A 27,103-nucleotide genomic window follows, 5' to 3' on the forward strand; every position below is an offset into this window, starting at 1 on the left:
AACTGGAGAACGACCAAGTTAGAGGGAAATATATTCTCTCATCCTCTCGAGGTGCCGCAGCAGACTTGAGCTCTGCTCAAGGAAAAAGAACTACTCCTTCGGTATTACCCTGCTTCCCTTCCACCTCCTCCAATCAAAGAAATTCCATTCAGGGCTTCAGTCTACTGACATGGGTTTTCTTGGGTCTGTGAGAAGATGCAAAGGCTTGTTACGGAAAAATAAACAACAAAGAAAAACCAACCGCTTTCTAAAAATGGAGGAACTTTGTGAAAGACAGGACTCAAAGCCGGGTCTGGCTATAGGGCTGTCTTTTCTTATATCTCCACTGCACCAGGAAGACAAATCAGTCTGTGGAGCTTAATCACTTGTAGAATTGAAAAGCCCTAAACCACCCGAGTACACTGCTTCTCCTACCATTTGCCTAGCTGTTAGCATGAATTTTATCTTTTCTCTCACTTCCAACCTTATCCAGTCAATGTGACTTTGGGGAAGTAAGTTTACACCATAAGTTTTCTTATCTCTAAAACAAGAAAAAGACAATAAAGACTCTAAAACTCTCGTAGGATAGGATTCTATTTCAGATTGTCTTAGTTGGAATACCTAGGCTGACAACAGGATTAACACTTTAGATTTTAGTTTTCCTTCAATCCACTGTCTAACTTTGACAAAGTTCCCTTTAGTTCCACCCACTTGTCCTTTTTTTAAAACCAAATAATTGCACTGCTTAAACATCTATAATCATGCATTTTCCTAATACATCAAGTTAAACTTATTTTTAAAAATATATATACAATGGCTAAACAAGGTGCCTTCTCTATAGGACTATATTCAATATCCTGTGATAAACCAGAATGAGAAAGAATATGGAAAAGAAAAAAAAATATAACGGAGTCATTTTGCCGTACAGCAATGAACACAGCATTGAAAACCAACTATACTTCAATAAATTAAAAAAAATTTTCAAAATCATCTTTAATTTGAACTTTTGGCACACACCACCTTTTTCCACATACAGTGTAACAAGCTTACTACCTTAATTTCTGTCGTCTGAATTTTCTGCGTGATTTCCTCTTAGCAAGCTCTTTCAGTCTACCTATTTAAGCAAACCCCCCTTGCCCAAGATAGCTCACCAAAACACTCTGGCATTTCACTTTTGTCCTTAGAAATTCCTCAGCACTAGATTCATGATATCAGGCTCTTTAGAATAGTCCACTTTGAGACCTTCAGTCAACAAAAATTTCATTAAAAAAACCTGTGTACCCCTTCCCCAGATGTCACTTTATACCCCACCAAACACTTGGAAAACGGGACGTTTTTCTTTTTCCTAATGTAGGACTCTTAGGTAGACACCTCTTCTACCAACAACAGTACAGTTACAGTAATCAGGGTGTGTTTTTTTTGATTCATTTAAGTGGTTGTATTTTATTCTAAAAGGAAGCACACAATACTTGACACATGTCCTAAACAACATATTTATGAGGTATGCTCCTATTTATGAGATTAAACCAACAATGACTTGATTCCACGTTATACAGTTATAATGTCATCATTATAATATTAAGAGAAAAACTTAAGATCGTTAAATACATCAATATTAGTCTTTTGAGTATTGTTTCCCACTCCTGGTTATTATGCAACTGGGCAGCTCGAGACTATCCTGAACCTTACCAATCCCCAGCCTTATACAGTAGAGAAAGATGGTTCCAGTACTTCATAAAGCACGTCAAGGTCAAATTAAGATGGCCCCGTGCTCTCTAGGGAGCCGTTCTGAGGAGGGACGAAGAACAAAGGTGGTGAACCTTAGCCCGCCCAGAGCACTCCGTCTGCAACATGAAACAAACCTACAGCTCAGGGGACTGCTCTCCCTGAGAACCTGAACTCGACCCTCTATCCTGCGGAAACAGCTGATAAAACCTGTGAGGCAGCAGCTTTACCTGGAGTTTTTAAATTAGGCAACTATGTGTTTCGTCAGGAAATTTACTGAGCACTTAACTAAGAGAATGATTATTTTGAGCTACACTAACCTTACAGTTAGTACCTTTTAAAAGATCTTTATGGTTCTGGAGAAAGCTCAGCCAGCCATCTGTGCGCCAAAGAGCAGACCAATGGCTACCAACACCACAAACTTAGCCCGAGTTACACAATTTGTTATTTTATAGGAAAAGCTTATTTCAAGGGAACACCAAGTAGACAGCTTAAGGCTGCAAGCAAAGCATCTGTGCACCTTGATAAAATCAGCTGAAACACCATGAAAAAAGATTCCTTTGGACTCTCCCTTTTGGTAACTTTAAGTCATTCGAGTAATACATATTCTACTCAGCCCTCCATATCCTTAGAGGCAGAAACTGCTGAGAGGGAGTCCACGTGTTTGCATTTTTATGAGGGACTTGAACAAGAGAGGATTTTGATACCCACAGGTGGTCGTGGAACCAATCCCCAGAGGATACTAAGGGATGACCGTAATGTATCAAGTCCTGTGCTAAGCTCCTACAAGGTGATGCTTCATTTTGTCTTCAGAACAACCCTGACACAGACACCATTACATGTCTTCATTTACAGATCAAAAAAGTGAGGTTAGAAAGGGTAGGGGAAGTACCTGAGGGAAGTGGCAGAACCAGGATTTATATCTCAAACTCCCAGGTTCAACAAGTGTTTTGAATCGCAATACTTTCACTACATTAGTAGTAGTAGACTTAAAATTTTTCTTATCGTTCACTGAATGAGTGAGTGAAGTCGCTCAGTCGTGTCTGACTCTTTGCGACCCCATGGACTGTAGCCTACCAGGCTTCTCCGTCCATCGGATTTTCCAGGCAAGGGTACTGGAGTGGGTCGCCATTTCCTTCTCCAGGAGATCTTCCCGACCCAGGGATTGAATCCGGGTCTCCCGCATTGTAGGCAGACGCTTTTACTGTCTGAGCCACCAAGGAAGACTCTATTGTTCACTATGGATGCTTTAAAATGTGAGGGTTACATTTTGTCTGAAAGCAAAGTCTCTAAATTCTAAATGAGGGTCACTTAAAAACATCTTTTAAGAATCATTATTGTGATTGGATCCAGAATTAAATTTGTCTATTTGACTAACGGGAAATCTTAGGCTGTTAAAAATAAGAACTATGTTTATTTGCCTTCTAAGTTCCTCAAATTGTAGATTGTTAGGGAACAGGCACCCAAAAGTAGACTGATCAAATGAATAAAGCTGAGTAGGGTGAAGTCATATAGTTTCACTCCCAATTTGTTTTTGAAACTTTTTAATATAAGAACATGTATTCCAAAATAGTCTGTGGTTCTATTACATTGTCTTCAACTTTGTTATTAAAATGCTCTAAAGTAGATAATTAAAAAAATGAATACCTCCATTTAAAGACATACCTAAAATTCAAAGCTATGTAAATACTTTCAAAATTAGTATAATTATCAAGGGACTTGGATTTGACGTTTTCTTGCATCTATGTTATTATTAAAGTGAATTTATCAGAAAGGTTTACTGGGAATGGACAGTAGGCCTAGTTTTGCAAAGGTTAAAGGGAATCTGCTGTATTTATCAAGCTTGGGAAATAATCTGCTGTTATATCTCCTGGCTACTGCTAACTACAGATTCAAGTAATTCAAGGTCATCCTGGCTGGCGACTGTGGGGTCACACTGCCATCTAGTGGCCATCTCCACTGCAGGTGACATCTCTCTTTCTGGCCATGTTGATGCTGAAGGGACTGGATTCCATTAGTTACCTGTATCTAAGAACCTATTTTCACATCTCACTGGATAATAAAGTATTTGAGGGAGAAACCATGCCTTATGTATTCTTTTTTTTCTGGGGGAAACGACCCCCAAGGCAGCGAAATATCCACCTATAACTTTAGTCAGCCCTCCTATAAGTGCAGATTCAGCCAACCTCAGACCAAACAGGACTGTAGTATTTACTGGAAAAAAAATCCATGTATAAGTGGACCCTCGCAGCTTAAACCCATGTTGTTCAAGGGTCAACTACATTTGTTAACTTTGATGTGGTTGTTAGCCATCTTTATGTCTTCTTTGGAGAAATGTCTATTTAGTTCTTTGGCCCATTTTTTGATTGGGTCATTTATTTTTCTGGAGTTGAGCTGTAGGAGTTGCTTGTATATTCTCGAGATTAGTTGTTTGTCAGTTGCTTCATTTGCTATTATCTTCTCCCATTCTGAAGGCTGTCTTTTCACCTTGCTAATAGTTTCCTTTGATGTGCAGAAGCTTTTAAGGTTAATTAGGTCCCATTTGTTTATTTTTGCTTTTATTTCCAATATTCTGGGAGGTGGGTCATAGAGGATCCTGCTGTGATGTATGTCAGAGAGTGTTTTGCCTATGTTCTCCTCTAGGAGTTTTATAGTTTCTGGTCTTACGTTTAGATCTTTAATCCATTTTGAGTTTATTTTTGTGTATGGTGTTAGAAAGTGTTCTAGTTTCATTCTTTTACAAGTGGTTGACCAGAGTTCCCAGCACCACTTGTTAAAGAGATTGTCTTTAATCCATTGTATATTCTTGCCTCCTTTGTCGAAGATAAGGTGTCCATATGTGCGTGGATTTATCTCTGGGCTTTCTATTTTGTTCCATTGATCTATATTTCTGTCTTTGTGCCAGTACCATACTGTCTTGATAACTGTGGCTTTGTAGTAGAGCCTGAAGTCAGGTAGGTTGATTCCTCCAGTTCCATTCTTCTTTCTCAAGATCGCTTTGGCTATTCGAGGTTTTTTGTTTTTCCATACAAATTGTGAAATTATTTGTTCTAGCTCTGTGAAGAATGCAAATCAAAACCACTATGAGGTACCATTTCACACCAGTCAGAATGGCTGCGATCCAAAAGTCTACAAGTAATAAATGCTGGAGAGGGTGTGGAGAAAAGGGAACCCTCTTACACTGTTGGTGGGAATGCAAACTAGTGCAGCCACTATGGAGAACAGTGTGGAGATTCCTTAAAAAACTGGAAATAGACATGCCTTATGACCCAGCAATCCCACTGCTGGGCATACACACTGAGAAAACCAGAAGGGAAAGAGACACGAGTACCCCAATGTTCATCGCAGCACTGTTTATAATAGCCAGGACATGGAAGCAACCTAGATGTCCATCAGCAGATGAATGGATAAGAAAGCTGTGGTACATATACACAATGGAGTATTATTCAGCCATTAAAAAGAATACATTTGAATCAGTTCTAATGAGGTGGATGAAACTGGAGCCTATTATACAGAGTGAAGTAAGCCAGAAAGAAAAACACCAATACAGTATACTAACGCATATATATGGAATTTAGAAAGATGGTAACAATAACCCTGTGTACGAGACAGCAAAAGAGACACCGATGTATAGAACAGTCTTATGGACTCTGTGGGAGAGGGAGAGGGTGGGAAGATTTGGGAGAATGGCATTGAAACATGTAAATATCATGTATGAAATGAGTTGCCAGTCCAGGTTCGATGCACGATACTGGATGCTTGGGGCTGGTGCACTGGGACGACCCAGAGGGATAGTATGGGGAGGGAGGAGGGAGGAGGGTTCAGGATGGGGAACACATGTATACCTGTGGCGGATTCATTTTGATATTTGGCAAATCTAATACAGTTATGTAAAGTTTAAAAATAAAATAAAATTAAAAAAAAAAAAAAAAAAAAAGAGGAAAAAAAAAAAAAAAAACTTTGATGTGAAATATGTTCTAGACTCACCCAGCTAAGGATATCAGAATTTTTCACTTCTCATCCTTTCTACTCCTCCCTACCCTTAAGTCTACTTCTGCTCAGGCTGCATAAAATCCGGAAACAGTAAAAAATCATAGTGAGACTGTCTCAAGTTTCTGGTCCCATTATCATGTTTCCAATTTAAGAAATGGAAATAGATACTGCTGGCTTATCCTTAATACTAGAGACTAAAAAAAATAGATGGCAGTGAATTCTTCCAGCGGCTAAATGAAACACAACCAAGTCATTAGCAAATTTTCTAAAAGATAAACATCATTATAATTATCATTCCAATGCCCAGGTACACTTTAAAGTGCTGGGCATTGTTCCAGGTGCTTTCTGTGAGTTCTCATACAGTCCTCAAAACAATACTACAAAGTGGTTATAAACCCAGTTTTAACAGTACGAAAACTGAGGCAGAGGAGGAGAAAAAAAGAGGGAGAGAGAAATGAGACTCGCTTAAAAGTTCCCAAGGGTAAATGGAAAAGCTGGGATATGAAACCAAGCAATGTACTGGTAGAGAACAAAGAAACAACAAGCACAGTGATATTTAGATTTCAAAAAATACTCAAATATTCCTAACAAAAATAACTCGGAAAAGTGAGTTGCTTTAGCAGAGAATTACTCTTATCTATTTTTTAGAAAACATGTATTGAATGAGCCAAGTTTATCGATGAAAGAAAGTTTATTTACCTATTTATATATCTGCCTTGGTCCAAAAAATACTAAAGGTGGCTTAAAAAGGGATCATAGTCACTTTTTGCAATATAGTCAGGTCTTAAATGTATTACTCTCCCCAAAAGCTAGCTGCTTCCAAACTTGATTTAATATTTTGCATGTTTTCTCGCCGTTGCTTGGTGAATATATTTGCTTCTCCCTTCTGTAACCGTCGTCTCACAGCTGATTTTTGTTGTTTTGTCAACTGACGTTTCACCTTCTGTTTCACCAATTCCTGGAAAGATATTATGAATTAGTATCACTGAAAACTGATCATTTTGATAAGGAGTAAACGGTCAATAAAAGAAAGATTTACATTGCTAATATTTTAAAATTCTCTGTTAAAAGCTTGAGTTTAAAAAGTTCCAAACACTGACAGTATACTATATTAACCAGCAATAAAACAAAACACTGAACTGCTACAAAATAGGAGGAATTAAATTCTTAACTGAAATACAGATCACAGCCAAAAGCAGGGTCTAGCAGTATAGTAGTGAACAGGCACAATGTTTGAGTAACAAATGATCACAGTGCCACCTGGTGTCACTAGGAAAACTGGGAAACCCAAACAACTGGCCAAACAAATCCCCCAGACCCAAACCCAACAAGATGGAAAACAAAACCATCACCACCAACAAAAAACCAAAAAATCCCCAAGACAAAAAAATCTGCTGATTCATTTGCTTTCTAAGTAAAGGCAGGCATGGTTCTGTAGCAGAAAATTATGTTTGAAAGCATTTAGTACTGGTCAAATACACGCAAGAGCGCTTGCATAACTTTAGGTGTAGAAACGACTCGATGGCAGGAGTTACTCATGGAAAAGTCCTCATACAGTTTCTGGGAGAAACGTATGTTTTCACATGATGAATGATCATAAATTCAAATTATTTCTTTATCACTTAAGATATAGGCTGCCAATGCTAAATGACATGCAAGATGAATATTTTGTTCAGAGCAACCTTTTTTTCCCCCTCTGGAGTATTCAGCCTGTTATTTAATCATATATAATCTTACATCATTCAACCTCTCCTAAAAAAAGAAGTTGAACGGTGAAAGGATTAAAGCAAGGGGCTCTTCTTACTATGCCTCACCCTGTTAGGCACAAAGAAGCATTTATTAAAAATCTGTCATTAAAAAGTAAAGATTAATGGATATGAGAGGTAAAAAGGAACTAGGAAAACTAGTCTTCCTAATGCAGTGTTTCTTGGACTGTATGTGTATTAGTGTAAAAATCTGGATGAGTCGAGTTAAATGCAGACTTTGGATTATTTCACATAGTTAGGCAGACGGGCTTTAACAAGTTATCCCTCTTTATTTTAGTCTGATGATTCTCAATGGGAAGAAAAGTAAAAGAAGAGAAAGGGAAACAAGAATCAGAACGCAAGTTCCTGCAGAGGCTGATACCCTATGAGATGCAGTCTCAGGAAAGTCACAGTTTCAGAACCACCTGGTTGGTATTGCAGAAGTTTCATGACTGAAAGCGTTAGGACTGGCTGAAAGTTTAACATGGGAGTGACTTTTTTCTATCTCAGGAAACTAGGCAACTGTCACAGTTCCTCACCCCAGGACACCAGAAACCTGAATCAGATCAGCATTATAAGCCTGGTGTCCTAACTTATCACCAAGACAACAGAGCAACACCTTCAGACTTCTGAAGTCAGTTATTTCCAAATCACAACTCTAATACTTAAATTCTCAATCAGGTGTGAGAACAGGATAAAAAGACATATCTAGTAATAAAAAGTCCTCTCCCCACCCACCCAAATAACTACCTAAGTCCATACTGTCCCATAATAATGTAAGCTCGGTACAAAAAAAGAGATAAAACTAGGAAAGAAAGCACTTAACAGATTGGTGACTGGGAAAATTATAGAATGTGTACCATGTTTAAACCAGAGTTCAGACAGAGGCCTCCAGGATAGCTCTAAGAAAAGAAAAAATCAATTCGTTTTCTAAATATTCTGCTTGAACTTCCCCTTGGTTCTTTACTTCAGCGAGACTGTAAGATAATCATATCAAGCAGCTAAAGAAAATAAGGAGATAATGAATTACTATGCATGCATGTCCTAATTTAGAACAATTTACAACTCCTACAAATTTAACTTTTATGTTAAAAACAAGTGGGAAAAAAAGCCACATTAGTATATTTAAAAAAGAATGATGAAATGGGAAATAAAATACAGTTGACCCTTGAATAGTGAGGCTGTGTAGGGGCATGGACACACTTTACAGTCAAAAATCTGAGTACAACTTGAAGAGTCAGCCGCCTGCATCAGAGGCGCCTCTGCAAGTGCAGAGTCAACCAACTGCAGACTATGTGGTTCTGTGCGTGCTCAGTCGTGTCCAACTCTGTGACCCTGTGGACTGCAGCCCGCCAGGCTCCTCTGTCCATGGGGATTCTCCAGGCAAGAATACCAGAGTGGGTTGCCATTTATGTCTCCTGCATTGATAGGCAGGTTCTTTACCACTAGAACCACCCGGGAAGCCCACAAGAGTGACCCAGTAAACATCCTGGAAATGTTGAATGAATAGTTACCGGAGGAATCGTTGAACAGCTTAAAACACTGCCCACAGAAGTAACACTCAGGGTTCTTGTTCTATGTCGATTAGTATCTTCCATATTTTCTTCATCTCTAAAAATAAAATGAAAATTTACCTAGTTAATTCTTAATAGTTAATTATGCTTGATTATAGAATATTTCTATCAATATTCTGAAATAAAGCCATTTCATTAAACTACCCCAAATCTAAAAGTTAAATTTTAGATCTTTTGCTATCTAAGCTGAGGCTGATTCACAAATATGTGAATTTGTCCAAAAAAAAAATCTTAGAAGAAAAATAATGTAATGGTAATTTTAATTGTACATTAACAAATAAGTACAGAAGTTTCAAAGTACCAGAGAAAATTCATTTTAAGTACATATATTAAGAGCACACTTACTACATTTTTATTAGACTATACATTAATCAAACATACGTTAGATGAATAATTATTTAAAAATACAAACAATTCATACATCTAAAACCTCATCAATTTATTATTTGAAAGTAATCGTTTGAATTTTAAGGCAGAACTGCTTAAAACTGAATACATGTGATAGCATCAAGTCAACGGTAGACAGAGTTATTTGAATTTTAACAATATAAGTGATATTTGCTTTTATTCTGTGCATGAAAGTGAAAGTCGCTCAGCTGTATCTGACTCTTTGCGACCCCATGGACTATACAGTCCATGGGATTCTCCAGGCCAGAATACTGGAGTGAGTAGCCTTTCCCTTCTCCAGGGGATCTTCCCAACCCAGGGATCAAACCCAGGTCTCCCACATTGCGGGCAGATTTTTACGAGCTGAGCCACCAGGGAAGCCCAAGAACACTGGAGTGGGTAGCCTATCCCTTCTCCAGCGGATCTTCTCGATCCAGGAATCGAACTGGAGTCTCCTGTATTGCAGGTGGATTCTTTACCAGCTGAGCTACCAGGGAAGCCCCAAAGGAATGTTGCACCCGAAGAGGAACTTGAACCCTGCACCCTCAGATTAAAAGGACGCTCTACTGACTGAGCTATCTGCACATACCGATGCAGAATACAGCTGTCATGCCATTTGAAAAAAGCACTCATTTACCAGAATCAAAGAACAGGTCTCCAGATTAAAGTGAAAATACAATCAACAAAAATCTATACCTGAAAGGCCTGAATTCTTTGTTGAATGATGACAAGGCAATCAGATGAGGGCACTCCTCTTCATCCTCCTCAGGGCCCACGAGGATTCCACCCTGACCTGTCTCCCCATCTTGCCTGGCGTCACGTTCATGTCTGTTCTCCCAAGAAAATTCACTTACAGAACTGTTTTCAACAACCTGCCCTTCTATTTCTTCTAAAGCTTGACTGAATTCAGTCATTTCGAATCTGTGTGCATCAGCATTGTCCTCTGACAAACTCTCTTCCTTTATTTGCTCAAGGTTTTCAAATGACCCGCAACAGCAGGCAACTGATTCACCTACACAGTTCTGTCCACTTTCATTTTCTGATCTACAATCTGACATCTCTTCGTCAGAAAATGGGAAGTCAAATCTCTCCTCTGTTTCCGTATTTTTATCCTCTGGACCTGCTGGGTGAAGCAGTTCGTCGTCTGCCTGCATCTCCTTAGTGTAGCCACTGGCAGAAACCTCTACGTCAAGAGAATCCTCCCTCCTAGGAAAAAAGAATGTTACGCATTTAGGAGAGAGAAAAAAATCCACCTGATATGGGCAAGTGTATTTAGTATTCGGATGAATCATGACTCTCAAATGAGTTTAACAGTTTATAGATTTTAGAGGTTTTTCTCTGGCTAAAAGGTAATACTTAAATCACTTAAGTACACAAATATAAAAGACATATGTTAGTTGTCATTTAAGAATAAAAGGACTGCGAAGAGCAACAGATATTAGAAAAATTACAGAAATTTCAGTGCATACTGACTTAATAAATTAACTTTCAGAGGGGGCTAACAATTTTAAGTTAGGTCAATCATCCCAAATCAGAAAACAGCATCTTAATTGAGCACATAAAATGAGAAACTTTGGCTATGAGAATTATATTCCATGAATCAATTAAAGATAGTTTCTATAGTGAATAAAGGAAAAACACATTCTGATAAACACTTGACTTTATTCCTTAAAAATGCATTCTTCACAGAGCATCCACTATTGAATAAGAGTTCTTGAATTTATAAGAAACTATGTTCCTCTTCCAAATTCAGTAAGGTTAATGGACCACAGGGAAGCATAGTTTTTAAGTTTCATTTGTATATTACCAGCAGTGATACTGAGCAATGATTATAATGTACCACAGGTCACTATTCGAAAAACTTTTAGATGAAAGCGTTAACTTCTAAGTAAATAAATCAGGTATTTTAACAGAATTCTATCCTTTTATCCAATACAGTGTACAAACCTTATATCACTAAAGGTTGGGAAAAGCTCACTTTCATAGCTGAAACGTTTCATGAAGAAATCTCTAATGCATTTCACATCTCTGTCAAAATACCTGCAAAAGCAAGAATCATTTTTTTTTTATACAGACTTTGTTGCTCATCTTTTTCCTTATTAGCCAATGACAACATCCCTGCTATTTGTTATGACACTCTTATCCTTACATGAAAGAGAAAAGGATGTTACTCAAAAGAAAAATCAGTTGCCAGTATCTGAAAAACTAAAACAAAAAGCAGAGGAACTAACAAGGACTATAAGCTATCAAGGGCATACAGTTCCTACGGTTAGAATAAACTCAAGGTTTCCCCATACTGTGACAGATATACATACGAAACAAGGAAAAGATACGGGCCTGCAGTTTGGGGGCCAATTTCTACTTTTCAGTCTGTCTAGTTACAGTTCCCATCAGCTATGTTCACTAGAACCTCTAGTCAACTGGGAAAGTTGAAGACAAAAACATAGACTAGTGACTCAGAAGAAAAAGTCTGGGGACTAATGAATGTTATGGTTATATTATCTTTATTACCCATTAGCTAATATGCAGTAAACATCTATAAGAAATTAATAATGCTATGGCTTATAATTAGTAATCTGAAGACACGTTACTCTGGGAGTAGAAGGACCTCTGAGTATCAGGGTGCTTTTTAGGTAACCATAAAATAGCAGGAACAGATTAAATTCTCCAGAAGGTGTCCAGAAAGGGAGAATTGAGAGACAGGATGACATGGAATTGAGAGAACAGGAGAGAAAAGTACTCAACCTTAATTTGATTATGCTCAATTGCATCATGGAATACAAACACATAAAGGAAAATGTTCTGTCATATTTCACAATTGGGCTTGTTTAGATGGTCAAGTAACATGAGAAATAAGATTACCACAGTATATAAATTGATTCTGCCCTGTGTCAGGATGAGGTTTTACGTGAATTCCTTTCTCTTAACAAAATAAAAGCTAAAAATGATAGGAGGTGGTATCATTATCTGTCTGGTAACTGAGGTTTAGTATAAAACCACAACTTTCATTAAGGCCATAAAAAATTATTAAATTATGCTGGTGAAATCCTCTTGGAGGCAACTATGCAACAGAGAGAAAAGCAGAAAAAGGCAGAAAGGATGGTGTTCAGGGTCCTCCCTTCTGTGTCCCTACTTCTGAACAGGCTTTTGTTTTAAAAATTGGGGTTTTACCCCAAAGTTTGCTTGGATAGATAGTTCCATAGCTAAGAAAGCTTGACTTTTGCAAGTCTGTCAACTCACAAGAGTAATTCAAATTATTTTGATGATTTATAAAAGTAAACAGTTTCTTCAGACTTCTAATAAACAATATTATTTTAATGAATAAATTAATTTTAAAACTGGATCAATGTGCATTTCCCCCCCCTTTAAAATACTGAGGAGTAAGAAAAGTTCTTAGGTGGAAAGATCCTAGCACTTTGATATCCTTATCAGCCACTTCAAAACAGTTATTAACCCAAATGGCAGTATGACAAGGCTGAAAACTTAAGAATAAATTAAAAAATGACTGCAGCACACATAAACACAGCTATGTCCAGAGTATACCATTCAGCATTGGGATGAGAAGTTGAAACCATCTGTGGAAAATCGATCATGGTAATGTGGTCATCTTTATCCAAAATGAGATTGAATTCATTGAAATCTCCATGAATCAGTCCATGATTTGCAAGTTTAACAATTAGTTCCATAGCTTCATCATATACTGATGCAGGATCTTCAACATGGTGTATTTGACATCTGAAAGTATGGAAATGGTTCATTTGTCATCATTTATAATTTTAATTAAAGCAAGCATAGGTGTATTTACATATAAATATTATTTCCATTTCAAGCCTCTCTAGCTTCTCTTCATTCCTATCTGTATATAGACATGATATAATACCTCTTATTTTTTTAAAAAGAAAAAAGCTACAACCCACTCAAATCTACATCTTTCCACTATTATACACATTCTTTGTTCCACATTCTTTATAACCAAACTCCTCTAGTTGTGCTTTACCCAATTTTTTCCCTCCCATTCTAATGAACCCATTTCAAACAGGCTTTCATCCATCCTGCTCCAATAAAATAGCTCTTGTCAAAACTACCAATGACTTGCCATATCCAATGGTCAATTCTTGATCATCATCATAATCTGGTCTATTAGCTAATCCCTTCCCGGTCTCTGAAGCAGATCCTTTCACTTGACCCTTGGCCTACTAACTCTTAAGGCTATCCTCTTTTTGCACTGATCATTCCTTCTTAGTCTTTTTAGCTAGTTTTTTAGCTTTTCCCTGACTTATAAATTTTGGAGCTCCTCAAAGTCTAATCCTAAAACCTATTGTCTTAACCATTCTTGATCTCATTCACAGACTTCAATCTAGACTTTCTCTGAGCTTCTAGGCATCTCTAACTTACCATGTCCCCAAGTGAACCTCTGATTCTGCCCCACTCTCTAACTCCTAACTGTCTTCCTGCAGCCTTTCCCATTTCTATAACTGGCAACTTTATCCCTTTAAGTAATTCACTATTCAGGCCCCAGATTTATTTGCCACTTTCTTCTTATCAATATCTAATCTCAAACAAATCATGTAGGCCCTAACTGTAAAACTCATCCAGGATCTGACAATGTTCCCTCACCTTCAAGTCTACCATTCTGATCTAGACTACCATCATCTCTTTCAAGGATGATGATAATCTCCTAACTTTTCTTCCTAATCCTGTCCTAGTCTTCCTTTAGTCTATTTTCAATACAGCAGCCAGAGTGATCCCATTACAGCATTAATCAGATCATGTCTCTTCTCAATTCAAAAATCCTCCAATGGCAGGGAATTCCCTGGCAGTCAGTGGTTAGTACTGTCATTGCCACCAAAATAATCCTCCAATTGTTTCCTGTCTCAAACAAAATAGTCCCTGTAATATTGTCTCAATGGCAGTCATGTGAGGAAACAGAAGTGTATCAAAGTAACCTTAAAGTTACTCTATGTTGGCCTTCCCTGGTAGTCCTGGTAGATGGTAAAGAATCTACCTGCAATGCAGGAGATCTGGGTTCGATCCCTGTGTCAGGCAGATCCCCTGGAGAAGGGAATGGCAACCCACTCCAGAATTCTTGCCTGGAGAATTCCACGGACAGAGGAGCCTGGCAAGCTACAGTCCATAGGGCTGCAAAGAGTCCGACATGACTGAGCAACTAACACTTCCTCTTTCTTTCATATTTAAATATATCCTATCTACCAAAATAGTCTGCTGCCTCTCCGATCTCATCACTCACAATTTTCTCCTTGACTCACTCAGCTCCAGCCACAGTGGCTCCTCACTGTTCCCTGAACATGAAGTTATGCTCCCATTTCAGGACTTTTGCTCTTTTCTCTGCCTAGAATGTACTTAGATATCTGCATCATTTCTTCTTTTGCTTCTTTCAGGATTCTGCTGAAAAGTCCCTTTACCAATAAGAACTCTTCTGATCATCCCAGCCTTCAACATCCATCTCAGTATTTCTTGTCCCACTTACCCTACTTTATTTTTATCCATAGCATTCACCACTCTCTGATGTATCATATAATTCCTTGTTCACCTATTTATTGCAAGTTTCCTTTCATCAGAACGTAAGCTCTGTGAGGACAGGGACTTTGTTTATTGGGGTGCCTTGAACAGTGCTTGGCACCCACTAGATTGTTAATAAAAATCCACATTGTCAGAATGAAACTGAATTTTCAATTTGCCTTTAAGTCTACTGCTTTTTGTTAATTTCTAACCTCCCCAAAGTCATACTGCATTTAATGAAAAAACTTATTTAAAAAAAAACTGAACCTTACAACTATTTATTAGAACTCATGGTTTTAAGAATAATAAATACTTACAGAGGATAGCCATTTATGAGTTCCATGACCACTGCATGGCGATTATAATCAATTGGCTTTGGAACCGGAAACTTCCTTTCATACAATGCCTAAAATATAGCAAAACAGGTAAAAAGTAATGAAGAGGTCATTAATTTTTAGGCAACAATAAAGTTAAGTGTACCTGTCCAAAACCAGGGGGGGAAAAAATCATAACCTTCACAAAATTATAGTTAACACATGATTATGTATGGCTTATTCACAGCACAGGATGAGCTGTACATAAAAATAAAATTGGAAATCAGTTTTGTAATTCACTTTTTTTTTACCAAACGTTCATTTATTGAACATTTACCAAATATACATTGTGCTAGGGTTACAAAAGTGAGTGTGAAAATGTCTCTGCCTTCAAGAAGTTTAGTCTCTTAGGATATGTATGTCCTCTTCTATTTTGTAAGTTTCTGTCATTTACTGGAATGTGCTTAAAAAATTCAAATGGAAATAAATTGTGTTTTAGGAAATCCTGTCTTCTGATACATCAGGAAATGAAGTATTGCAGGATACTGGACATTTCAGTTTATAGAGCGCTGACTTATCCATCTGTTGTGTGACAAAGAGTCGTTGTAGTCACAGACACTGGTAGTCTGAGGAATGTTACTACCCACCATCCATAAATTCATTTTTTCCCCTATGCTTCACTTTTCCTATCCTACTGCTTTCAAAGTCGTGTTGTTATTACTTCCTTCAAAATATCTTGGTTTTCTGTATTCTGCCATTTGGAATGCCATTTCTAACAGGGCTTTGTCACTGTTACCCCAGCCACATCAACGATGGTTCTAGCTCTGCACACCAAACCTTTCTTCAGTGTACCAGTACCAACTAAGATGCTTGTGTCAATGCTCCATTTAAAAAAAACCTACAACGCTGTAAACATTGATTTCAGTCTGAATAATTTTTCCTAGTTTTCAAAACTCTTTAATCCACTTATCCAGTCCTAGTTCTCTTCAATACTCTGTCCAATAAACACTCTACAGTGTGGTCGTACAGCCACCTCAGTGACTGTTACCGTACACCCAAGGCTCGCGCTCACATCCATGTCTTGGTCATTCTAGCTTCTTTGGAAAAGAATACTGTCTTATCTTTTCCTTATAGACAAGTCATATGAACTCCCACTCAAGAAATCTTCTACTCTATAGAAGTTTCTACTCTACAGAAGTTTCTCTAAACTCAACATGATTTGACATTTAAACTGCTTTTTACTTTATTTTTTAATTGAAGGGTAATTGCTTTACAGAATTTTGTTTTCTGTCAAACATCAAGAATCAGCCACAGGTACACGCCTGTCCCCTCCCTCCCTTCCATCTCCCTCGCCATCCGCCATTCCACCCTTCTGGATTGTTACAGAGCCTCTGTTAGAATTCCTTGAGACATACAGCAAATTCCCACCTGGCTATCTACTTTACATATGGTAATGTAAGTTTCCAAGTTACTCTTTCCATGCATCTCACCCCCTCCTTCCTCCCCTTTCCTTAGTCTATAAGTCTGTTCTCTATGTCTGTTTCTCCATTGCTGCCCTGCAAATAAATTCATCAGCACCATCTTTCTAGAGTCCATATATATGCATGAGTATCTGACATTTGTATTTCTCTTTCTGACTACTTTACTCTATAATAGGCTCCAGGTGTGTGTTTATGTTACCTTCCTAATTTTCAGACAGACTGTTACTCCTTTGGTATTCATTGTTCACTTCCACCCTCCCACTCCTACGCTGCAAAATCCTCAACAGAGAGGTAGGCACATAGCCGACACTCAGTGTATGCCTAACAGGGTTACTTTCATGAGGCTGTCTACTCTTTCCTACCTTCCTTAGACAGGAACTGAACTACTTCCCACTCCTCAGTGACTGCTTGGTTGTATATTTTTTATTTTTAAATCCAAATGGTTTTGAATCTGACCCTTGGCGGCTCACGAGTATATAACAACTTTAACTAATGTCACAGTGGTGTAGCCCTGTGCATAACTCTTAAGTTAAAGCTCAATTTTATTTTTATTTAGGAAAAGAGGAATAAACTTATGAAACATATTTATGTACAACCAGACTCTATTCCTATATCTTCCTATAAACATACCAAGAAAACATTTAATATAGTTTGGGGGAAATGTGTAACAATTTCTACCAAACTGCTTACTCTCACATTACTGATGAGTAATGGTTTGTGGTCACAGGACACAAACCATTGATATATGACAAAAAACAGAGTATGTATGATATTAGTAGCACTTATTTATACTTCCTTGAGGATTCTTCCCTCATGATTACTAAAAATTTAAGTACATGAAACTCCCAAGAAACAAAAGGTCATACAACTCTTAATAATTCAAAATTTTAAAAAGTTATAACAAATCCTACTGGAGAGAATAATAAAAATGTAGTTACTTTTTTATTTAATTTACTAGTGAAGATAATTAACTTGGTTATTTTTAAAGATATTTAATTAATCTATATGAACTTATTTTGAAAGGTAAAATGTTAAAAACTAAGATTTTTACCATTTCTAATATACATACAAATTCATAAATTAACATTTCTTCCATTGTGGGGAAAAAATAGTAGTCAACTATCTGAGACACTAAGGTCTCTAAAGAAGGTAACTATCTGATGTTTTTAATTAGAGACACACATACATATATACACTGAACAGATATACATTCACACACACACATTTATATCATTAATTATTTTAGGCTACTCTACCTTGTTAACATTGCTGCATAAAAATTGCCTTTATGCATTTATAACAGCTAAAAACACCTTTGCATAGACGGAAACCACCAGAAAAACATATAACAGAAATAGTCAAAAGAGTTACAAGTGACTGTTTGTAAGGACTGCAACAGGGAGTAGGGAGATATGGCGGCAACGGACTGATGCATGTCACTACAATCTTTTAACTACACATATTGTTTGGTTAATAATTTAAAATTAATTAAAAGTACCTTCATATAAGCAAATTCTTTCATGGCAGAGAGACGAGATAAATAAAGCCAAGACATGTTATGCCTGTGTTTATGGTAATCACGCTTGTTTTTCAGATTTCGAAAGGAGGTTCTTCCCAGTCTGTGAAGCTTTAATGCAAACTGCTGCCCTTCTTCATTTGCAACAATGTAAATATCTACAATCAAAATTTTAAAAGGATTATTATTATATTTTTATTCCAGTAAATTTAATCAATTCTAATTTTCTAACTTTGATTTTAGTTGTACGAAATTTTATCTTTCTCAATAACTCGAAATACTTATTTGGCAAAACTGTTTATTTTAGTTACAATTCAAAGTGATGACATGTATTAATATCTACTACAAAGAAAACAGAGGTGCAAAGGTGTCAAAAATTATTGCTTCCAAATGTGTTTAATGCTCAATTCAATTTAGTGGGAATACATCTAATTGTTCTTTAGTGTCCTACATGTATGAGAAGGGATTAATAACATCTTCCTTTACAACAGTGGTTAAGACTCTACACTTAGACTGGCTAGGAGCTAGTCCTACATGCTGTGAAGTGAGGCCAAAAAAATTAGAAAACAAAAAAACCCTTCCTTTTTAGCAATGTGAAGTTCAATTTTTAAACTGTTTCAATGAATAAATACTGAGTGTCAGAATATAATCCTAAAGTAATCAGAATGGAGCAGATCTTCCCATAAATATTCTATTTTATTACTGACATTTAGAACATGTCCTAATTACTCATGAGACAAACAGCCTCTCTCTCATGTTGGTGAGATTATAAATTGACACAAATTGGAGGAATTTTGGTAATAACTTTAGCTCTAATATTTCTAAGAATGTAATACTTGACAACTATGAGGAAGACATCTATGCTGATATGAAATTTCATGGATGCACTAAACGGAAAAAAATCAAGGTGTAGAATTGTTAAGGACTGCTTGCTTTCACCTATGATTATAAAAGATACATACATCCTCAGAACATTATACACTTGTGTTCACACAGAATATTTCTAGGACATATAGGATATTAAATAAACAGAACAGTAATAGCTGAAACTCCAGTACTCTGGCCACCTCATGAGAAGAGCTGACTCATTGGAAAAGACTCTGATGCTGGGAGGGATTGGGGGCAGGAAGAGAAGGCGACAACAGAGGATGAGATGGCTGGATGGCATCACCGACTCGATGGACTTGAGTTTGAGTGAACTCCGGGAGTTGGTGATGGACAGGGGGGCCTGGCATGCTGCAATTCATGGGGTCGCAAAGAGTCGGACATGACTGAGCAACTGAACTGAACTGAACTGAACTGAATAGCTTTGGGAAGTAATAACAGGAGATGGAGACCTGGGTTAGGAGTTAAGATTCACTTTTCATTGTACTCTCTTCTGTACGTCATCATTTTGCAAGTAATGAAGTTCTTTAAAAAAAACAAAAGCCATTTTTTTGACTGAAAAAATTGGACATAAAAAACATTAAGAGGAAATGTATCTCAAAAAAAGTGTTTCATTACAGCATTTTATGCATATCTACATACCTTCTCATATTTAGGAATCTAGTATTAAATTGACTATGTGTGTGCTCAGTCACCTCTGACTCTTTGTAACCCCATAAACTACAGCCCACCAGGCTCCTCTTTCCACGGAATTTTCCAGGTAAGAATACTGGAGTGGGTTGCCATTTCCTATTAGAGGGGATCTTCCTGGCCCAGGAATTGAACCTGAAATCTCTTGCATTGGCAGGCAGATTCTTTACTGCTGAGCCACCAGGGAAGTTTGCACCACCTGGGAAGCCTTATTAAATATGGATAATAATATACTAGACATGCAAATCATATGAAGTAACCAAAACAACTTCCTTTGAAATAGGTTTTCTAATAGTTCTTTTGCTTTTAATTTTTTTGCTCTCAGTTTAAATTATGTAACTATACAGGATAAACTATGTAGGACAAAAAGCAGTGTATAAGAGAGCATGTCATAAAGAAAATCATCCTCTGTTCTTTATTTTTATAATACATAAAAAAACCAAAACATAAGTATTTCTTTAATGCTATTTCAGAATTTTTTTCTGTGTTCTACACATACTTAACTTTGCCTTGTTGATCATACTGCTGTTATGAAAAAATGTGGTTTTTAGAACTTCCTTGTAGTATTTTTAAAAATTATTACAAATGTCCAGTTTTTCAGATATTAAAAAACAAATAAAGTTTTTGCCAAAGATTTCAGTTAGTATAGGAAAACTAATTCTAGGTGTAACTGAACTTTCAGTGATAGACTTAGGAAAAAACAATTTACCGAAATAAGGGTAATTTCAAAATCCATATTGCTTTTAGAAAAATAGAAAATTAAAAAGATGAATCCTTTTCAAAGGGAAATATAAACTAAAGCAAATAATGTACTCAATAGTACTATCAGCACTTACCAGATTCTTTGCCGACACCCATCTGGTTTCCAACAGACTCAACCACCTGTCTAGAAGACAATGTTTTCAAAGCTAGGTAATCGTAGCCTGCGTTTGTCAACCGATAGCCCTGGACAGCTAGACAAAATCAAATGAGAAAGATCATATTTTAGTTATATTGTACCATCAAGTCACATCATGTCAAGAGAAGAATTTAAACCTGGGAAGTCTTAGCTGGAAAAAGACTGGCTACCTAGTCTTATGAGTTTTGGCATTTCTTTTAATTTTTATTTCTTCTCTAGAGCAGTGTTACTCAAATGGTAATCTACAGACTGACACCAGTCTATAAATGCTTGTTACTAGTCTGTGACAAGTTATACAAACTGAAATTAAGTGGTTAAAAAATTTTTGTATCAGTTTGTCTCAGTTGCATCTAACTTTTTGCGCTCTGTGGACTATACAGTCCATGGAATTCTCCAGGCCAGAATACTGGAGTGGGTAACCTTTCCCTTTTCCAGGGTATCTTCCCAACCCAGGGATCAAACCCAGGTCTCCCACATTGCAGGCAGATTCTGTACCAGCTGAACCACCAGGGAAGCCCAAGAATACTGGAGTGGGTAGCCTATCCCTTCTCCAGCGGGTCTTCTCAACCCATGAATTGAACTGGGGTCTCCTGCAGATGGATTCTTTACCTAAACTGAGCTACCAGGAAAGCCCTATACAAACTGAAATTAAGTGTTTAAGTTAAAATATTTTTGTATCAATATTACAAAATTATTTTGCCTTTAAGTCTAACAAGAAGGAATATGCACCTGTATTTTGATCTTTCTAGTATTTATATTATTTTATCAAGGTACGGACTCTTTATAAAGGTAGAAAAGAGAACTCATCCCTCACCATGATGGTTTGAGAGGTAATGCTCTAGAGTCCTTTGGCAGACTGTACTTTCCCAAGACAGTAGCAACAGTATCTCTATCCTACTTGCTCTTCTGCACCTGGAACTTCCTAATCCCTTACCAAGAAGTGGAAGTTATTTCTCTAACTTCTTTGATCTGGGTGGGCCTGGTGATTGCTCTAAGCAGCAGAACATGGTAAAAGTCTGCTGTGTCAGTTCTAGTGCCTTCTTAGCCTGACAACTTCTATCTGCCTTTTGGAATACCTGCTCTGGGGGAAGCCAATTACCTGGAAAATCACAAATGGTGCCTCAAATACTTACTTTTGGTTCGCTCCCAAGCTATAAGTTTATGTTTTACTAGTTCTCTTAAGACTTTATTACAACCACCATGTTTAAGGCTGGCTATAGAAGCAACCAAACTGCAGGGAACAATTTCATGGTTCTTCATGCCCATTTCAACCTGAAATTGAAGAAATCAAAATGTAATCATAAACAATATAGAGTTGCTGTCTATCAAAACCTTGTTAAAAACTTAACTTTTTCAAACTTCTCTGACCACGCAGTTCCGGAACGAATGGTGAGACACAATTATTACCTTCCCTAGTCATATTTTATATCAATGAAAGCAGAAAACTCATGATGTTTAATCAAGGGAAATTCATGAAAAGGGTTGCTTTAAGGACATTAATTTAGCAGGAATATGCAAAGCAGTCTAGGGAAGGCAAAAACTGGACGTGGTATACTGGAGAACAAAGACAACAGTCTAAGTCAGAGAAGACAGAAGCCAGAATAGGGAAGAGGTGGTGGTAATGGAGGGGAAGAATTAAAGAAATTAGTATGGGAGAGACTGGCACTTGATAGGGAACAGTAAAGTGAATGAAGAGTGAAAGTTGAAGAAGAGGAAGGACAAGTTTCAAGACATTAATAATCATCATTTGAATGAAGTTTGGGAAAGGAGTGAGGATGTAGATCAGTTCAGTTCAGTCGCTCAGTCGTGTCCGACTCTTTGCGACCCCATGAATCACAGCACGCCAGGCCTCCTGTCCATCACAAACTCCCAGAGTTCACTCAGACTCACGTCCATAGAGTCAGTGATGCCTTCCAGCCATCTCATCCTCTGTTGTCCCCTTCTCCTCCTGCCTCCAATCCCTCCCAGCATCAGTCTTTTCCAATGAGTCAACTCTTCGCATGAGGTGGCCGAAGTACTGGAGTTTCAGCTTCAGCACCATTCCCTCCAAAGAAATCCCAGGGCTGATCTCCTTTAGAATGGACTGGTTGGATCTCCTTGCAGTCCAAGGGACTCTCAAGAGTCTTCTCCAACACCACAGTTCAAAAGCATTAATTCTTTGGCGCTCAGCCTTCTTCACAGTCCAACTCTCACATCCATACATGACCACAGGAAAAACCATAGCCTTGACTAGACGGACCTTTGTTGGCAAAGTAATGTCTCTGCTTTTGAATATGCTATCTAGGTTGGTCATAACTTTCCTTCCAAGGAGTAAGTGTCTTTTAATTTCATGGCTGCAGTCACCATCTGCAGTGATTTTGGAGGAGGTAGATAAAGCTACTTAATTCTATTTGAGCACACTGAGCTTGAGGTGCTGGAAGGTCCTTCATAGAAGACACTTCAAATGACGTTTTAAGGAAAATTGGAAAGGGTGACCTGCACTCGGGAATGAAGTAATAACTACAGGGAAAAAACTGTTAATTATTTGATGAAGAGATACAGTCATGAAAGGGCGTGATCATTAATCAAGAATATAAGGGGAGAAAAAGGAGGGATTAGGGACAGAACTTGGGTGGGAATTCACACCAAAAGGTTATAGGCAGCCAGTCAAAGTATGATTACTGACATAGGAGGTACCAGAGAAATAAAAGGAAGAAGGTCAAGGAAAGGTGGTCACCTATATCAAGACTGGTAAGACTCAAGTGAGACTGAAATATTTTAACAAGTAGGCCACTCCTTGGTGAGCTTCAAAAAGAACTTAAGAATTGCAAAAATCAAGTTTTGGAAGAGAAATCTGGCATCGTTCTAATGTCCCAACCAAAACTCACACTTTAAACTTAATTCACCTTCCATGCTTTGTACTGTTTCTCTAACATTCTCTTGACTCCCCTATTTCTGACAGAGGCATTAAGGGATGAGTTAATGCGCTGAGCAAGTAGAGAACAAAGGTATCTTTTGACAGTAGGTATTTAGAGGAAGTCTAGCTGAATTTCAGAATCTATGGGATGGCAAAATAATGTCTTCCAAATTTTACAATGAATTTGCATTTCAGTTTAGTCCTTAAGCATGCCTATTTAAGCAAAAGATAACAGCTCCTAAATAAAGGTGTTTTATTCTGCAAATGCCTAATCTATGTGTTGATCTTTGTGCTATAAGACTAAGACTATAAATTCAGTTTTTGGTCACTTTCCTGCTTAAAACATTCAGGGGCTCCCCTATACTTAGATTTTATTCCAAATTCTTTACCAAGCCTGTATGGCTCTATATCTATAGCATATTATCTGGCTCCCACCTTCTCCAACTCTTCAGCTTCTTACTTACTATGCTCCAGCCACCCTGGCCTTTCTATTCCTCAAAAATTGTTCCTGCTTCTGGGTCTTCGCACTTAACCACTGCGGTTTCCTCTCCCTTCAATCTTTGCAAGGACTTTACTCTGCCGGCTCCTTTCTATTCAGCTATTATGCCCGCTCCCCCCATTCTTTCTTTCATTTAGCAAATACTTATTCAGTACCTAACGAGTGCCAGAAACTTTTTAAAACCAGACAAGATTCTTGCACTCAGGCAGTCTTGTCTGACTGAATAGTTTAAAAACAGTATTCAGCCCCCTTGCTCTCATCATGCTGTTTCTATTTTATCCTCTTATCATCTTCATAGCACTTTTTACCTGATATCCCTCATATTTATTCGTTTACCGGATGACTTGTCTACTTCTTATCTGTTCTGTACCCTCTGCAATTCCCTAAAACGTTACTAAAAATCCGTGAAGTATGTGTTGATTGAATGAAACTGAAAGAATGCTATGTGACTGAGTTTGTGAGTAGGAAATGCAATTCAGCTCACTCGCTCAGTCGCGTCCGACTATTTGCGACCCCACGGACTGCAGTATGCCAGGCCTCCCTTGTCCATCACCAACTCCCGGAGTTTACTCAAACTCATGTCCATTGAGTCGGTGATGCTATCGAACCATCTCAACCTTTGTCCTCCCCTTCTCCTCCTGCCTTCAATTTTTCCCAGCATCAGGGTCTTTTCAAATGAGTCAGTTCTTCACATAAGATGGCCAAAGTACCGGAGCTTCAGCATCAGTCCTTACAATGAACACCCAGGACTGATCTCCTTTAGGACGGACTGGTTGGATCTCCTTGCAGTTTAAGGGACTCTCAAGAGTCTTCTCCAACACCACAGTTCAAAAGCATCAATCCTTCCGCGTTCAGCTTTCTTTATAGTCCAACTTTCACATCCATACGTGACTACTGGAAAAACTGTAGCTTTGACTAGTCGGACCTTTATTGGCAAAGTAATGTCTCTGCCTTTTAATATGCCGTCTCGGTTGGTCATAACTTTTCTTCAGCTACCAATTAATCCTCTTCAAGAGTTTTAAACCCTTCTCTGTAGGGAAAAGAAGCCCGGGGTCAGAGAAACTTCCCAGGCCACAGAGACTGGAATGTGATTCTGGAGAGAGGGAGCAGAAAGGACGGACAAAAGAGGGCCTTTGCTTCAAGTAGGGGAAAATAAAAGCTTATGCACAAAGGCTTTTGAAAAACCCGACTCTCCGATCTTCTTTTCCTCAGTCCTAATGTCGGCTGCGTTCTGGGGGGCCTAGGGCCCTGCTCAGCTCCCAGCAAACTTGGAGCACGAGGAAGGGCACGCGCGGCGGAAAAGGACAGAGGAGTGGGGGAAAACGGGGTACTTCTTACCGCTGTCAGGACCCTGAAGTCATCCCGGCTCATGTAACGCAACTTGGCTACATTCACCTTCCCCATGGCGGACCGGAACTCAGGCAAACCCGGGAGACCAGGAGCGCAGTTCCCACGCTTCTCACAGCGGCCGGGCGGCTCGCGCACGCGCAGTTTATCCTACAGGTCCTTGTCACTAAATAGATGTTCTGTTCTGACTGACTTGGGGCAATGAAACATCTTCTGAGCCTAATGAAGCACACAGTATGGAACAAAGCAGAGTACTTTTTGTAAATTGATTTTGTTATGCCGCTGAGTTGGCTGACTCTTTAAGTGTTCTCGAGATCATACGACATTTTTTTTTTTTTTTCATATCTGTCAGGACCGGCTGTCGAAAGGCCCGCGACCTGCCTCTTAAGAGCAGAGTGGTAATTTAATGAGAAGACCAAGTTTTATCTCCAAACCGCAACTCCTTCTTTAGATGAAGTGAGTTACATCAAGAAAGGGACAAAAAGAACTTGAGCTGGATTCATGAAAACCAAGGCTGTTCGGTAAGAGTAATCGCAGGATCGGGTCCGTATCTACCTGCGCATGCTCAGGACGGGCCGCCAAGGTGGAAGAGAACTCGGGCGTCGCTTGGCGTACTAGGTCGAAGTTGCTCCCTGGACTCCCCAGTGCGCCTGCGCTGCTTGGGGGTGGGGTCTGGAGTGACGTCAGAGGACGGGGTTGCAGTCGGCGTCCCTCCCGCGCTTTTCCAGAGAAAGGGCGCCCGTGGACGGTTCCCAGTGGAGCTATCGAGGTTCCGAGGCTAGCTCCTAATTTAAAGGCTTTCGGAGAACTGCGGACACAAGCCCAGGGACTTCTCCCTAGGACAACAAAAATGTAACCTGAGCCGGACTGTTAACAGCTTGCACCCCGACAAAAAGGGTGCCTACTCAGTACTTTGGCCACCTCATGCGAAGAGTTGACGTATTGGAAAAGACTTTGATGCTGGGAGGGATTGGGGGCAGGAGGACAAGGACACGACAGAGGATGAGATGGCTGGATGGCATCACTGACTCAATGGACGTGAGTTTGAGTGAACTCCAAGATTTGGTGACAGACAGGGTGGCCTGGCGTGCTGCAATTCATGGGGTCGCAAAGGGTCGGACATGACTGAGCGACTGAACCGACTGACTGAACTGACTCTGTTTTTTACAAGGATGACAAAACTTGTACGATAATGTTGGCATTTTTGTCTCATCTCAAGAACTATAGTTTAAGCCTTTCCATTCAGTTCAGTTGCTCAGTCGTGTGCATGGACTGCAGCACGCCAGGCTTCCCTGTCCATCACCAACTCCAAGAGCCTATTCAGACTCATGTCCATGGAGTTGGTGATGCCATCCAACCATCTCATCCTCTGTCGTCCCCTTCTACTCTCACCTTAAATCTTGCCCAGTATTAGCATCTTTTCCAGTGAGTCAGTTCTTCCCATCAGGTGGCCAAAGTATTGGGAATTTCAGCTCCACCACAGTCTCTCCAGTGAATATTGAGGACTGATTTCCTTTAGGATTGACTGGTTTGATCCCCTTGCAGTCCAAGGACTCTCAAGAGTCTTCTCCAACACCACAGTTCAAAAGCATCAATTCTTCAGCACTCAGCTTTCTTCATAGTCCAACTCTCACATCCATACGTGTCTACTGGA

General features: G+C 38.7%; 1 protein-coding gene across 2 annotated transcripts; it reads right to left on the minus strand.

Annotated features, from left to right (window-relative positions):
- Window positions 1–6,369: 6,369 nt before the first annotated feature.
- RIOK2 (RIO kinase 2) lies at window positions 6,370–25,620 on the minus strand. Of its 2 annotated transcripts, XM_055565416.1 has the most exons (11): window positions 25,441–25,577; window positions 24,587–25,132; window positions 21,841–21,979; window positions 20,646–20,762; window positions 18,217–18,392; window positions 15,241–15,329; window positions 12,947–13,138; window positions 11,351–11,443; window positions 10,100–10,609; window positions 8,957–9,053; window positions 6,370–6,655 (listed from the first exon to the last, which is right to left on the minus strand). In XM_055565416.1, the coding sequence occupies exons 3-11, from the start codon at window positions 21,971–21,973 to the stop codon at window positions 6,491–6,493; spliced, it is 1,572 nt and encodes a 523-aa protein (XP_055421391.1). In that variant the 5' UTR covers window positions 21,974–21,979; window positions 24,587–25,132; window positions 25,441–25,577; the 3' UTR covers window positions 6,370–6,490. The 2 variants fall into 2 exon arrangements, with proteins under 2 accessions (XP_055421391.1, XP_055421386.1); XM_055565411.1 differs by lacking the exon at window positions 24,587–25,132 and having other exon boundaries at window positions 25,441–25,620.
- Between the last annotated feature and the right edge of the window lie 1,483 nt (window positions 25,621–27,103).

This window comes from Bubalus kerabau, chromosome 1, assembly GCF_029407905.1.
Source record: "Bubalus kerabau isolate K-KA32 ecotype Philippines breed swamp buffalo chromosome 1, PCC_UOA_SB_1v2, whole genome shotgun sequence".
Taxonomy (NCBI): domain Eukaryota; kingdom Metazoa; phylum Chordata; class Mammalia; order Artiodactyla; family Bovidae; genus Bubalus; species Bubalus kerabau.

Excerpts from the sequence above, each read along its gene's own strand:
- RIOK2 (XM_055565411.1), bottom strand. The coding sequence starts at position 25,506 with ATGGGGAAGGTGAATGTAGCCAAGTTGCGTTACATGAGCCGGGATGAC. Across the intron at positions 21,980-25,440 it reads ACTTCAGGGTCCTGACAGCG|GTTGAAATGGGCATGAAGAA; the intron begins GTAAGAAGTACC and ends CTTCAATTTCAG. Across the intron at positions 13,139-15,240 it reads CTCATAAATGGCTATCCTCT|ATGTCAAATACACCATGTTG; the intron begins GTAAGTATTTAT and ends CCATACTTTCAG.